The 16,369-nt window shown below is 39.1% G+C and overlaps 1 protein-coding gene across 3 annotated transcripts in view; it reads right to left on the reverse strand.

The window, feature by feature from the left end:
* Positions 1-16,369, reverse strand: part of brd4 (bromodomain containing 4) — a 184,487-nt gene that overhangs the window by 47,896 nt on the left and 120,222 nt on the right. For all 3 annotated transcript variants that reach the window (XM_048521930.1, XM_048521931.2, XM_048521929.2), the window contains exons 9-10: positions 14,521-14,735; positions 8,043-8,329 (exon numbers count right to left, since the gene is read on the reverse strand). In XM_048521930.1, coding sequence (XP_048377887.1) covers positions 8,043-8,329; positions 14,521-14,735 — 502 coding nt within the window. The remainder of the gene's footprint in view (positions 1-8,042; positions 8,330-14,520; positions 14,736-16,369) is intronic.

The raw sequence follows: 16,369 nt of genomic DNA on the forward strand, positions 1-16,369 counted from the left end.
TTACTCTAGTTTGGCACGTGGGATCAGATGCAAGGTTTCTGCAAATTCAAAAAGAAAAGAAAGCAGCTGTAGGAAAACAAAAAAAAACCATTCATAATTTGTGACTGCTCTTGAAGGCCATTAATCTGAAGTGATTTCAGCAATTATTGGGAAGCATAAAGATTCTGCAATAGGGAGGTCACGGCCAATTTTAAAGGCAGATTAAAATCACTAAGAAAAACTAGAGATGTAACAAAGCATAGGATTTAATTCATCATGACATTGAGCTCAGTTGTGCTGCTTTAATGAACTGCATAGGGAAAACCAGACCAGAGGCTAGTTTAATCTCTGGATGTTGGTGCCAAGTTAGTTAAGGGCAATAACCTCAAAAGGTGGTTATAGCCAGCACAGGAATTTCTCAGGAATTCTGGGGGCAGAAAAGGAAATCCATTTTTTAAATAAAAAGCCTTTAATCAAGTAAATCATTTCAATTTATTGACTCTTCTCCCATAACATGTGACAAGCTGTACCAAGGTCTCCACAGCATCAGAAACAAGGTGCCACAAGGGCAAACGATTTCCATGCTCTCCGAGGAAGTATTCACTACTTCCCCACAGCGACACGGTCGGCATTATGAATGCAGTAGAATGAGTTACACAAGCCCCACTAAGTGGCATGACAGAATTTGAGATTCAGTACACCACCTGGTGCTTTGTTGGGCATTGCCTAAAGGGGAAGGAAAACAACCACAAATATCTTCACACGGAGATAGTTTTTGCACAAACACAAGTTTAATATTAAATCATGATATCACTACTCTGCAATTAGCAAATTTTGCGAAGTTACAACAAAAAAGATCAGTTTCACACGTTAAAATAGACCAAGTTCAGATTAAAAAGGAAACAATGGTACCTCTGAAAACCAGCTGTTGCTTTGACTCTTAATTGAAGCCCCAGTGACATCATTATTCCACCCACGTGCCCATACACAGGTCAAACAATGACATAATAGAGCCAATCACTTATTGATGATCTTAAATGATCACATGCCCAATGTAAGAATTGAGATTTTTTTTCCCCTAAACAAAGACCATAAATTTCAATTCATTTCCTAACAAGAGAATCACATACAACATATACAGTGAAGAAAAAGTTACAGTAGACCAGATTACCCAAACCACATCAGTTTTGAAACAGTAGAGCCCATTCAGATAGAGAGCAATAAAAGACATTTTGTGTCAAGCATAGACACTGCCCAAAAATCACTGCTTTTGCGCTGAACTTTGCATTTTTATTAAGAGTCAATTAATGGTCTAGCTCATTTTTCAAATTCTCAAGAACATATTTTCCTTCTAAAAACTCGAGGTAACATTTCAAGAGTCAAACAGCAAATCTTTCTCCCAATGCGTATTATCAATGGCTTTTCTAACAAAGAACACAATTACATTCTGGAATCACAAGAACCAAGTATTATGTTGAATCTTACGGAGTGTGTATAGGTTGTCTTCAAGGAAAGATGTGTGGCCTGGGGAGAAACCCCCAAATCACAACCACAGATAGACTAGATGTTCAATAACGTTCAGCGGCACAGATCATGTGAATTCCAAGTCCAATCTCTCAGCCTCCGTCAGATCATTAGCATGGAAGACGACAAATTAACAAGCAGCTGGTTAGAGTTGCTCCATTTTTTCCTCTCCATAGGGATTTTTAAAAAAAAAATTACTTGTCAAATGGGAGGTACATTTCATTTGGAAAAATGAAAACACCCAAAAAAATCAGAGCCAGAATGGAGTTGTCCAAGGCCGATCCACAAGAATTTTCCCTTTACTTATTTCTCATTAAAATATGTAATTTCTTCATTCACAATTATTCAAATAGTGACTTTACATTGTGCAATGGCAAAGATGTAATATGGCATGAAAGATTAAAAAAGGGGGAGAAAAGCAAAGGAAAAAGGTTGAGCATTTTATGCAGTTTATTTTAGTTCAAAAAAAGGGTAAATTTTGAATGCAGCCATCTTAGGCCCACTGCAAGAGTTGTCCTCTCCCTGTTCACACTGACCAAGTGCCATGTACATGACCACGACTGGCGTGTATTCGTGCCATGACAAAATATTTGGCTTGGAGTACCATCTTATTGATCTGGTTAACAGAAGCCAGTTTGATGGCAATGGATTTGGGTAAAGGGATGAATTAAAGTAGTTGCTTTCTCCTCAAATATAATTAGTCATATTCTATGCACTTATAACCAACCATAACAAATAGGAATCATGCAGTCAGCCCAGCTGCACAGTGGCAAATTATGTTGATCATGTGGGGTAATAAAGTTTGCAGCTCCACCCACAGACATTACAGCTGATACAACCCAAGTGGGCAAGGAAAGGAGGAAAAAAATGAATCATGTAATATTAAGTGCCCAAACCAAACACTGGAACAAAAAGACCCAAGAGCAGGACTGAAATTGATGGATATTTTGGACACATATCAAAAGATATGGGAATAGGACTGGAAAACTGAGTTGACCTAGATCAATCATGAACTTGCTGAATGGAACAGAACACTCAAGTGACAGGATGGCCTAACCTGCTACTTTTATCTTGGGTCTATTAGTCTTAAAACAATGGGTCAAAGAGGAAGATTGGGAGCCACATGGAATTAATTTCATGATCAAGAATTTAGGTTTCACTTACCTTGAACGGATGAAATTAAAACCTCATATCTTAGCTCAAGTTAATTTTTTTTAAAACAAGTTAGTGGACAGGGGCCCAAGAGAACAAATTTTCATATCAAATAGGAATCTCAAACAACACAGCTCTTACGTAAATCAGGAGCACCGAACTTTGGAATTTCCAATAATGTTTGCTCGGTGAGTGGCTCCCAAAATTTCTCCAAGAACTTGCCAAGTAGTTGAAATAAATATAGGCCCAATTTAGCAGGCAACCAAGTGAAAGGCTATTCCCCAAAAACTAATGCAACACTTAGGACACTAACAGGATAGAAATAATCTCATCACAAAAATTCTTGAAACGAAGTTTTCAGCAAAGAGTGCAGAGAAACAGCCTCATAACTTAAATGGGTGGAAATCAGTCCTTTCTCAAAACTCCTGAATCAACGAGACTGCAGTGATGTGTGTTCGGCAAACAAGAAGCTGGTCAGTGATCCTTGGATGTTAATTTGGATTCTCAGAATGCAATCAAAAGGAGTAACTTGAAATGTTTTACAGACATTGTGGTTTATTTAATAAACACATTTGCTGACTGATCCCAAGTGTACGCAGAGTGAGACAGAGCAAAATTCATCAGCAGCTTCACACTTCGAAGAAAAATGAAATACAGATACTGGTTTGGCTCAGTTTGTTTCTCACCCTCAACAGGACTATGTTTAAACTGCAGGGCAATAAACCAGGGAGATTCAGATCTCACTGCAAGGTGGTACAGAAAAAAAACACAACATTTCAACATTTAGATCCACATTGGTGATGCCAAGGTACTCAAGGCAATGGGCCAAGTGCTGGTAAAAAAAGATTAAAAGAGTTAGGCATTTGTTTTTGAGACAGTAGGAACATAGATGCTGGACAATCTGAGATAAGGTGTAGAGCTGGATGAACATAGCAGAGGAGCAGGAAGGCTGGCGTTTTGGGCTGACCCAAAATGCCATCTTGCCTGCTCGGCCTGCTGTGTTCAGCCAGCTCTACACCTTGTTGTCTCAGGGGTTTGTTTTTGACTGGCGCAGACACAATGGGCTGAAGGGCCATTTTCTGCACTGCATGATCCATGCAAATGAGAAAAAGGATCCTGATGCTCCAGATGATTGTTTTCAGATATTAAACTAATTGACTTCTTTGGAATGAGCTTTACTCTGCGGCTGGGTGTACTTCAGATGAATTAGGACAATAGATCTCGACCTTCAACTCCAAAACCAAATGGGACTCATTCCTGTGCATTAATATCCTTCAACATGAGCACAGAAAACAAGAGAAGTCAATGCTTATTTGAAACTTAAGTTTCTGGCCAAAACTGAATCTTCAAGTTGTTGACAAATTTATGTTCAATATCTAAACACTTGGGAAAACAACATGAATGGAATTAAATACAGCGGAAGATTAAAGTTAGTTTAAGCTAAATGTTTATCCAGAGTTTTTAAGAATGGATATCACTACTCACCTTAGCTCGATGGAGTCAAGTCATATTGCCTTAAGAATTTTGGACTGATAACCTCTAACCCGTGATGAACTCGCAACAATTATTCCACAATTTGAGTTCATTACTTGCTTAGTTGCAGTGACTGATCCCTGCATTCGGCCCTGAACAGTAACATAATTTGATTTCCTGCAGTGCCATGTGCTGGGCCAGAAGAATTTTGCAATTCATTCGGAGGCTAAAGATTTTTCGCTGTTTAAAATATGATGGAAATTTCAGGATATCAATGTTGTGTAGTGCACTGCAAAGAACGTGCAATTGCAAAAACTAAATACATGGCAATTCTAAAAGTAAACTGGCCACAATGAGGTTTGTAGAAATTAGTTACTATTTCATTGCTCCATCCTGGAGCATTCAATCTTTATTTCTATTAGTTTTTTGATGCTGAATTTTTCAAATAGTCTCCTTGACTATTTAGCAGATGCTGTTCCAAATTCCTGAGTAAAGGTGATTGAAACTGCTACTTCTAAACAGGCAGGCAAAGTCAGAGAGCAGGTTTCTCTGTCAAATGAGTGCAGACTGTATCTTTCCTACCTAAATATCAAAGTCAATAAAAAGGTACAAATCAAAGGGTACCATTTTAAAGGGGATATAGAGGCAGAGGAGCCTTTGATACATATACTTAAGTCAAGTAATTGAAAAGGTACATGACATCTTAAGCATCAACAAACAGGTAGTGTGTACATAAGCAAGGTTAGGTCACCTGAAATACAAACAAAAAAAAGCTGGATAATCTACACAGCCATGAAGCATCGATAAAGAAAAAAAGGTCCAAACATTTCAAGGTGATGACATTTCATCTGCTTTTCTCCATTGACGCTGCCTGACTGGAGTTTCCCCAGCATTTCGGATTTGTTTTCAGATTTTTGGTCTAAACAGCATTTTTACTTTTGTATCTAAAGCCTAAAGTCTGCAAAAACTCTGTATCCACTTCTATGAAACGCACTTTAGAACAGTTTTCCACTGAGCATAGAAAAATCAAGAGAAGATTTGAGACATGCAACGTCACTTTGGATCTGGACAGAGTAGATAGAGAGAAAAAGTCGCCATTGGTGCAAGTATTAGATTCAGCTTTAAGATAATTGGTAAGTAAAGCAATGGTGGCAGAAAGGACTTGTTTTTATTGCAGCAAGTGGTTAGGATCTAAAATATACTGAAGAATGTGATAGAGGCAGGTCAATTCATGTTCTGAAAAGGGAATTTCATTATTTTTAAAAAGAAAAAAATTGCTAAGCTACAGGGAAGTGGTTCTAGGTGAGTTGACCTTTCAGACTGCTCACAGTCAAAAACAGACAAAGTAGCCTCTTACGTTGCAGGGTAACCATTCTGCAAGTACGTTTCTTCTTACTCTTTGCCTATCCTTTGGAGAGGGTTGCTTGAGAGAAATTGAAATCACAGGTATGGCAACATCATCCTGCCAGCCTCTTACCCTAAGTGCAGTATTAATGTCTAACAGTCAACTTCACTTGCATAAACAATCAAGTGCAAAACTTAATATTATTTCACTTTCAGGAGGTTAGTAATTCTATTGTAGTTCAGAAGATAGATGCCATTTTTTTTAATCAACATATTAAGCCCATTTGTTTACTGTTCCCAGAATTAGTTATAGCTTGAACTTTGGAAGTAGGAATAAATGTGTTTCTGGAAAATCCTTAATTTTTAAGATAGTATATCACCAACTGGATACCAGTCTCGATGTTATCTTCCATAGTATATGTAGGCGCAATCTATTTAAACTCAAACCTTGGTTCTGGCATTTCTGATACTCTTTTTCATATCCCTTCAGACAACTAGCACTGTAGTCATTTCCTTCGTTTTCAGCCACCTTTTCAGTGAAAATTGTAACACGGGTCTATCGCATATCCTTCCAATTTAACTATCATCTGTTACAGGATTACCTTGAAGCCCGAATCTTAGTTTAGTTAGCCTTGTCATTTACATGCTTATGTAATACTTCATGTTTTAATATTTTAGACTATTCCAGGCCTTCCTAACATCAATTTGTTCAGTGCTTAATTCTAAATGTACATTGTGCATACCTTCTTTATGTTATTTAGTTTTTAAAACACTCCCCTTAACGACTGGTCAGTACCACACTCTTCTCTGTACACCTGTGGCCAGGAATAAACCAGCTATCATCATCTCCTCCTGCCAGATTTTACTACTTCTTATTCCAGTTTAATGACCAAACTGGAGACTTAAGCCACATTTCCTGCAGGCAATGTCATGTACAGCAGCCCATAAGTACCCATATTCTACGCTTCCAATATAGTGGCTGTACTATTGACTTGGTAGGATTACTATAAAATTATCTATTTCTACTAAGAACTAATTTGCTTGTGAATATTAAGCGATTAACAAATGGATATAATTCGATTGGTTATGGATTTTTTTTAAGTTGACTTCATCCTGCTATTGGGTGATACCTCATGCATTTATTCTACTTAACTATTCACGTTAACTTAGATTCTTTTCCCCAATGCCATGCATCAATTACTTCAAGCAGAAGTCGTCCTTTTAAGAGATGAATAGTTAAACATGGCAAGTATAAATATGAATGAAGGTTATGTTCTAAACTAAGGCTGTTTCCATAATCGAGCAGTGAAGGAGGACAATGTCCCAAATTCTTTTTGATGTTTTAATCCTTGCTCTGGTCCTTTGATTTTTGTGGGTAGAAAGGATCTAGATTTGGATAGGAATGCTTGAGCTTTACAACAAGCATCCTAGCAACTGGCTTATCTGCCAGCCCTTCTAATTTATGATGACAAACAAATTTTGATCATTTGCCCAAACACGCCACACAAAGAAATTTGCTTGTTTGGGGAAAAGTTAACATTCTTCTACCCCAAATACCAAGATTTTTGGCAAATAAAAATTCAACCTGCATTTGTTTCCAAATCAATTAAAACCCTCAAGCGAAAAGAAGAAGTGGTAGTCATGGGATGGGAGAGGGAAAAAATTCTGATGTTCCATCTAGAAGATTCTGCAAATAAAAATCACTGACTGCCAAATGCATTAGTAGTCAGTTCAGCAGTACATGGGACAGCTGCAAAGGACACAGAGCAAATGGAAACATTTTTGCCTTCTTGGGTGTAGTAATTGATTATGACTCAAATTTGAAAGTTGCAGTAATGTTGCTAATGTTCCACAAGGCTTATTTAAAACATTAAGAGTGCACTCAATGGGCTCAAATCCACAATCAACTAAGTTTGTCCAGCTCATAATATACACGAGATTGAAATTTAGTACAAAGAACTAATCTTAACAAGTAGCTGTAGCATTAATATCTAACATGATACTTAAGTTTCTGCCCATCTTTACGTTGCTCCTATTTGTCAGCGAGAAGACAAAATATTTTTTCTTTCAGGCACATCTTGAATATACTGTTTTTATTTCAGATTTCAGCATTTGCAATTTATTTTAAGCTGATCATTGGCCACTGTTTCAACAAACTATTTTTGACAACTATAGTGCCATGATAATCCATAGAATGGCAATGACATGACTCAGGGTCCAAGAAAGAACTTAACACAAACAGTTGCTTACCCATCTCCTGACCAAATCCCATGACCATCATACACACTGCCTAACAGCCGGCTTTCAGAGGTAATACTTAGAAAAGCCTGTTGGGGAAGGGGTAGGGTGAGGGAGTGGTGGGAGAAGAGTGGAGAAGCTCCCAACACACCTTGCAGTCAGAAGAAAAAGCATATGGCATGGTAAGTGGGGAACAGTTTTGATAAAGAGGGAATGATTGATATATTAAGAGTAGCTTGATTAGGCGGATTCATGTGCACAACCAACAAATTTTTAGATCAATTTTATATAGTGAGGTGGCAACTTTTTAATCCGCGAGGGCTAACTCTCACCTTGAGGTTTCCTCGCTTTTTTCCGTAAACATGATGTAACGTATCGTTCTAGCTCTCGCAACGTAGAGGGTTTTAAGGTTTCAAAGTCTATTTCAATCTCATCAGGGTTTGAGTTTCTTAGTGAGGGCTCACGGGACTGAATGATGTGAACTACTCGCCCCAATTTATCACCAGGAAGTTTATTTATGTCCAGGCTCAGTTGTCTCTTTTCCTCATACGTCATCGGTTTGCACTTATCCTCCTCCTCAGAGTCATATGCGGGACCAGGCTTGATGCTCTTCAGATTCCTAGAGGAAACGCAAGTGGAATTCAGGCATCAGCACGGAACTTGTAGGCTGGAAGCAGCAATATATATGCAAGTGTTTCTTAGGCTCACGACAAACACTGTCCATTCATGCACAGAAACAAACTGAACATTTCAAATGATCTTTACACTATTTTTTCAAAGTACAGGATACAATGAAGATATGAAGTAAACTGAGGTTTTTTGTTTGTTAAAGTAGAGAATTTACCATGAAGGAAAGAACAAAGAATTGAAATGAGTCCAAAAGACAATTTAACACCAAAACTGGAGCATTTAAGCCCATTAAGACTACTACTACAGCCTATCTGACAATCCAGTAATGGAAAAAATACAATCAATATGTTTCCAATCTGTTTCATTCAATTGTTAGCATACTGGTTTTCTAATTCTCAACGAGGGGAGGTGACTTGAATACTACACCTGATTGAAGACAACTTATTCGTAAAGGCACAGTGGACTTGAGTGTTTCAGAATGGATAAATTAAGCTCCTGGTGGGCTCTGTAACCCTTTCTTACAAATATACGTCATTATTGTAATCAATAATAAATTATTATGGAGACAAAATAGTTAATACTATTTGATTAAAAATGCCAATTTTAAACAGCAAATTAATAGATATTACCCATAGTATGATTTTTTTTTGGGGGGGGGGGAGTTGAGAAGTTTGAAGTCAGTTTTACCTAGTTAATATAATAGAAACAAAACTAAAAAAAGGTATTCTTAGACAATGATGAGCATGTAACATTTAGGATTGTAAACAATGCAGAATGCTTTCTCTTCATATCCCAGTTGCTGCTGTTATCCATCTCACTCATATTATAATCCACTAACAAACACTGTGGTTACAAAAAGTTGGCTATTATGAAGTAACTGATCTCCTAATTTGTGCAAAGCTTATCTGCAGGCTACAAGTCAGGAGTACTGATAGAATATTTATCGTATATCTGCCACCGCAACACAAAGTAGTTCAATTTAATTTAATACAACGCCATCTCACCAGCACACCATCCAACACATTAAACTCATCCTCTGCAGCCAGTGGACATATTTCCCTTGATCTCACTGGCTTCAATTTCCAAGGCTTGCTTGACACAAGGCAAACAAGTTTTAATGTCAAGGGCCATCATTCTCACCTTAGCTCCAGAATTCAGATTTTCTCTTCATATTCTGAAGCTGATTTGGAGTCAAGATGACCTGATGGAACCCCAACTAAGTAATGGCAATCAAGTTGTTAATTAGCAAGTGTCGGTCGATTAGTTTGTTGGAAGATTGCAACGAGGCTGACAGAGAAACATTAGACCTTGGAGCACAAGTAGCTAATCTGGCTGCTGTCTCAGGTTCACCTACTAGTCTGTCTCAACTCTAGGCTAATTCAGCTTCCAAATTCGATCATCTAGCTTCCAATGCTTTCTGAGGCGGAAAAGTCCATACAAAACAATCCTCAGAAATTATTTCTCCTCACCCAACACTTAAATGGGAGGGCTATCTTTTGTTTAAACTGTGTCTCGTGGCTCTGGTACTACATAACAGAAAGGAAGAGTTCTTTCAATGTCCGACCATTAAATCTCTATTCCTTTGCAGATTCTATCCTCCTAACCTACTTCCCCACTGATTTTGATAATGGCATCTACCATACATACTGTCCCTACACCAGAGTCAATGACAGATTGTAAATAGTTGCTGCCTCAATTATTCCCCCTTTGGCACTCCAATAGTTACATTTGGCAAATCAAAAACAAAATTAGTCTCTCCTAGCCAACCAAAATCCTCTTCATGCTATTATCAACTGCAAAATGTGCTCCTGTTACCCATTCTAATAAATTAAATAATTTTTCTTCCACAAAACCAAGCTGAACTTTGCTTAATCCCGTAAAGACTTTCTAGATGTTGCTTTAGAACATCCTTGATAATATATGCCAACCAGCCTACAGCTTTGTTTCCAACCTTTCATAAAGTACAAGCTATTATTCAATCTAAAAGGACTTCATGGGTCTAAAGACTATTGGATAGTTGTACCTAAAGCATCTCTCTCAGCAGCCATTTCTTTCAGAACTAGAGCCTGGAGATCATTTGCTCCTGGGGACTTGTCAGCCTTTACTTCTATCAATCTTCCCAGCATCTTTTCCTTGGTGATGCTGATTGTTTTAAGTGCTACCCTTTCACCTTTTGACCTTCAAGTATCTGAAAATTTGTCTCCTACCGTGAAGAAAGATACAAAAAATACTTGTTATCACTTTTGCCACTTTCTTGTTTTCCATCAATTCCCCCAAGCTCTCCACAAAGAAATATTAACTTTATTCTTTTCTTAAAAATACAAGAATCTTTGTTTTTAAGATGACTAGCTAGAATGCAAGCCACTTTCTCCCTAAATTCTTTTTTTGCTGGTTATTAGTACCAGGCAAATATACTGAACTACCATTAAATTTTTCAGATTTACGTTTTTCTTTGAATTTGATAATATCCTTCACATTTTTACTCAACCATAAATGGTGCATCCTTCTCAAAGAGCCTTTCTTTCTCACTGAGATGTGTTTTGAGTTACTAGAGACAGGTTAGGCATCCTTGGTCAAAAAACCTTGGGTCTGTTTTTTGGATATAATTTTATTTTCCCCACTGGTATGCATAGATATATAAATAACTTTTCCCAGTGGAGAAGAATCACGCACAATCACAAAAAAACCTGCATTTACCCAGATACACAATAGGTTTACTTTAGGTCTGGGTGGAGCCTTCGGTTACGCAATGCTTTCTCTGTCTTTCCCTCCCCCCACACCCCCCCACACAGTGTCCCTGCACTGGACCAGAGAAGACCTGTAGACTTGTTGAATTCAGGCCACGGGGGGGTGCAGTGGGCTTAGGTGAGAGCACAAGAGGGAGGAGGAGAGAAAAGCTCCACTATTAGGCCAAGCAGTATTCTTCTTTCCACCCATCCCACACTAAAAAGTCCTGAACTCAGCATACCTACAGGTATGCTTGGGTCTGCTTTGGAAGCCCAGCTGTTTTTAAATCAAGAAGTCTGTCACTGCATCTCTACCTTCTTTAGTTTCATAATTTACTTTAGCTAGATCTGGCTTCATACACTACCTTAATTCCAGTTTCAAACAAGAATCTGAGACCTACAATTGAAATTCCACTATTGCCTAGTGATTAATCCTGTCCCACTGCCATGCCTAGATTAACATGCTCCCTGGCTGGCTCTAAACTAAGTGCTCTATGAAACGGTCCTGAATAAATGTTATAAATTTAATGATGGAAAAATAACTGGTCACATTGAATATGTCCTGTATTGTGTGTGCAGGGCACACCTCAATTCTCCACATGGTCGGCAAAATGCTTGTATCTGTAAGGAGGAAATTAGTTCCAGAAGAGGCATCTCCATGGCTACAGCCAGGACTTTTGTTGAGACATCTAGTCAGTGCACTAATTCCCCAATATCACAAGTGTATGCCTTTTCATTTTTGTCCAGAGCACACCATTATATCGATATTAGATAATATGTACACCAATCTTTGCACAACACTAATCTGGACTATACCTAGTACGTTAAAAGTTTACAGAGGTACAAATGTGTTGTAAAACTGTTCAAATTAATTTCCAACTAAAAATCTAACTATATTTCAAGTACGTGAATGGCTGTACAACAGCTTGAAACATCTGACTGCAAAAGGTTGCTATAAATACAAAGTCAAGCAGAAGGTAATTCAAAACTATAACATCTACAACATACCAGAAAAGAACCTAAACATTCGGAGCTTCTTTTTAGAGACATTGATTAATACTATATTTATTTGGTCTAAAGTTGCAAAACTTTGAGCAATCCCTGGTGGGTTGAATAGTTTCCCCTGTACTCAAGAAGCCAACTATTCTATCCATTTTATGGCATTTATATGATCTTCCAGTGGATGAAAATACCACCACAAAGCACATCCAAGGAGAGGGTTAAGTTATCAAAGCATTCCTTGACTGGCCTAGATAATAAAATGTGAGGCTGGATGAACACAGCAGGCCAAGCAGCATCTCAGGGGCACAAAAGCTGACGTTTCGGGCCTAGACCCTTCATCAGAGAGGGGGATGGGGGGAGGGAACTGGAATAAATAGGGAGAGAGGGGGAGGCGGACCGAAGATGGAGAGTAAAGAAGATAGGTGGAGAGGTAGGGAGGGGATAGGTCAGTCCAGGGAAGACGGACAGGTCAAGGAGGTGGGATGAGGTTAGTAGGTAGCTGGGGGTGCGGCTTGGGGTGGGAGGAAGGGAAGGGTGAGAGGAAGGACCGGTTAGGGAGGCAGAGACAGGGTGGACTGGTTTTGGGATGCAGTGGGTAGGGGGGAAGAGCTGGGCTGGTTGTGTGGTGCAGTGGGGGGAGGGGATGAACTGGGCTGGTTTAGGGATGCAGTAGGGGAAGGGGAGATTTTGAAACTGGTGAAGTCCACATTGATACCATATGGCTGCAGGGTTCCCAGGCAGAATATGAGTTGCTGTTCCTGCAACCTTCGGGTGGCATCATTGTGGCAGTGCAGGAGGCCCATGATGGACATGTCATCAAGAGAATGGGAGGGGGAGTGGAAATGGTTTGCGACTGGGAGGTGCAGTTGTTTGTTGCATCAAGAGAATGGGAAGGGGAGTAACTCATATTCCGCCTGGGAACCCTGCAGCCATATGGTATCAATGTGGACTTCACCAGTTTCAAAATCTCCCCTTCCCCTACTGCATCCCTAAACCAGCCCAGTTCATCCCCTCCCCCCACTGCACCACACAACCAGCCCAGCTCTTCCCCCCCACCCACTGCATCCCAAAACCAGTCCAACCTGTCTCTGCCTCCCTAACCGGTCCTTCCTCTCACCCATCCCTTCCTCCCACCCCAAGCCGCACCCCCAGCTACCTACTAACCTCATCCCACCTCCTTGACCTGTCCGTCTTCCCTGGACTGACCTATCCCCTCCCTACCTCCCCACCTACACTCTCTCCACCTATCTTCTTTACTCTCCATCTTCGGTCCGCCTCCCCCTCTCTCCCTATTTATTCCAGTTCCCTCCCCCAATCCCCCTCTCCGATGAAGGGTCTAGGCCCGAAACGTCAGCTTTTGTGCTCCTGAGATGCTGCTTGGCCTGCTGTGTTCATCCAGCCTCACATTTTATTATCTTGGAATCTCCAGCATCTGCAGTTCCCATTATCCTTGACTGGCCTATCATGTTTATGAGGTCTGGTCATTTCCAGGAAATGTCAGGAACAATTTAAATGCTAACACAAACTGATTTTTTACGCAAAGTTACTCTTGCCTTGTCTCTACTTGTCTTTACTCAAGTCATTATTTACAAGAGATTAAGGATCCTTTCATGAGAGTAGCAAAGTATATCATGCAATTGGAACAGGAAGAACCCTACCCAAAAAATTCATTGTTGCCTGGCTAAAAGCTCTCGTTATCTGCAACCTCATTTTGTCATTCCCAAAGTGACATTAATTGTTTTGACAAGGCCTCAACTCAGCATATCAATGCCTCCTCACTGAAACAATGTCATGGTAGTTAACCGGTAGATTCAACCTAAGTCAAGACCACAACAAGCATTAAAATATATTAGATTGAACTGTTAAGGATCTGAAGATCATTCCCAAAGTCTAGATTTGGCAGATTGTACTGTTTCAAATGGTACTTTCCACAGACAACTAGTGCCTCAACTGACTAGAAGCTAGAAGGACGTGGATCTCAACAAAACACAAGACAACTCCTAGTTTCTCAATGGCCTTCTTCTAGGAATGACTGACGTGAAACACCCATACTAAGTTTTGTACTGGTACTGACCCTGAGGTATGTGAAAGCTGCAAACATACAGTGCTGACAGAGAATTAACCAGCATTCAGAATCCAAGACGAGCATCTAACCAATACATTCAATTTACCAAGCAGACAGATCATAGGCTGAAGATGCCACATACCAAACCTCAAAATTGTAGAAAGACAACATACTGATATCTTCAGCTGGAAGCTGTCCTAAATTTGACATTAAAATCCGAAGGGACAATATTCCTAAAGGCTGTGCACACTTTGTATAAATGGGAAGACTAACACAACACTGAGGCAATTAAGTAAACAATAAAACTGAACGAAGTCATTGCTTGGCAAATATTCATTAACATTTGAAATCTGTCCTAAATATAAACGTGTAAGTGATCAGAATTACCTGGTATTTGCATTGTTCTTCTTTGATTTTTTTGGCTGTTGCTCCTTAGCTTTGCTCCTTTTCTTTTCCTCCACGTCCTCTTTCTTTTTCTTTTCTTCCTTCTTGTCTTTTTCTTTTTCTTTCTTTTTCTCTTCTTTCTTGTCTTTTTCCTTTTTCTTTGGTTTTGACAGTTGTGGTTGGGAAAGGGCAGCCAGCTGCTCATGCACCGCTTTCAACTGTGACAAAACAGTGCTTGTCAATCTTAATTGCAGTTAACTCCACAAAGTGCTGCACCCACATGAACAGTTTGGAGTTACTTAGTATTTACTCATTCAAGTCGATGCACATCTAAAGGGGGATATGGGGAAATAGTCCTTCCTTCAATATAATTTGTAAATTGACTGTCATGCAATCCAAAAAAAGGGCAGGTATGACGATCACATGATCAGATCTAACAGTATTTCAGACAACTAAATGATCACAACTGCAGAGTACAGTGGTTTACACTATGTTCTCACCAGCAAGACATACCGAACGTATAATTTCCTCTCTCAGGTATCAATATTTAACAGGTGATAAAGCAACAAGGCTGCCATCTCTCACCACTTGCTTTCTGCACTAAAACATCCGCTGAAAAATCCTGATCACATTTAATTCAGTACTTTTCAGGGAGATAATTTTGATATCATGACTCCAACCTAACTTTCACAGTTTAAGCATACTTCAGTTATTCCTCTGGCTGCTCAGAATGAAAACAGTCAAATCATTGTTGTCATATCATCCATGTTGGCAATGTCAATTTAGACTGTTGTCAAGCATTCTTATTTTTCTTTTAGCTTACCAAAAGGACCACCTTTATTCATCTTAAATCTGGATTTTTCCTCATCTGCCACAACTTACCTTGTCCTGCTCGACAGATAAAATTGAGATAAAGCACCTTAATTAAATATTCATTATACAGACATGGACACGGTATAGTCAAGACTATTAATGTGTTTACCCGCTGGATCTGTAAAAAAATAGACTATAATTAAATGCCTCAACAAGCAGCAAGGAAAATGCTATCACCCAGATAGAAAAACTGCAATGCTTTTAAGTGTAGACTTAAGAACAAGCAGCAAATTTGATCTTTCATTAAATGGTGTATAATCAGTTCATTACATTAATCTCAGAACTATTGCCCAAGATCCCTGATTAAATTGCTACCAAGTACTTTTAGTCAAAAATATCAGGCAGGTGATTCAAACTATTTTAAATGATCCAAAGCTGATGGTCATTTATAATTGCATCATTACAGTTTGGAGTCCTAATGAAGGGTGTAAACTCAAAACAACGACTTTCCGACTCCTCTGAAGCTGCCTGCCATGTGTTCCTCCAGCTGCACACAATATTGACTCTTGACTCCAGCATCTGCAGTTCTTGCTACCTGTCATTTATAATTTATTCACTTGTGGAAGATGGATGCAATTAGGTTTTGTCTGAATTCTGACCTCAACTAGACCCTGAAGATTACAATCCAGATTAACTTTTTAAACAAGAGGAGATCCTTATATATCATAGATGAGTCATTCAAGACTCTAGAGGAATCAATAATAGCTTTAAAGGGAGCTAGAAATAACACAAATGCAGGCAAACTCACTTTTGATTCTATATTGTACTATCAAGGCTAACCACACAGAGGTGTTCATTGAAAACTGCAGTATTTACTAACATTCACAAATACGGAAGCACACTCTGCCTGCATGGAGCAAGACCTGGACAACATTCAAACTTGGACTAAGTGACACTCATGCCTCAAGAGTGCCAGGCAATGCCACTTCCATCAAGAGAATCTAACCAATTTTCCTTGAAGCATTATCATTGCTGACCC

This window comes from Stegostoma tigrinum, chromosome 35, assembly GCF_030684315.1.
Source record: "Stegostoma tigrinum isolate sSteTig4 chromosome 35, sSteTig4.hap1, whole genome shotgun sequence".
Classification (NCBI taxonomy): domain Eukaryota; kingdom Metazoa; phylum Chordata; class Chondrichthyes; order Orectolobiformes; family Stegostomatidae; genus Stegostoma; species Stegostoma tigrinum.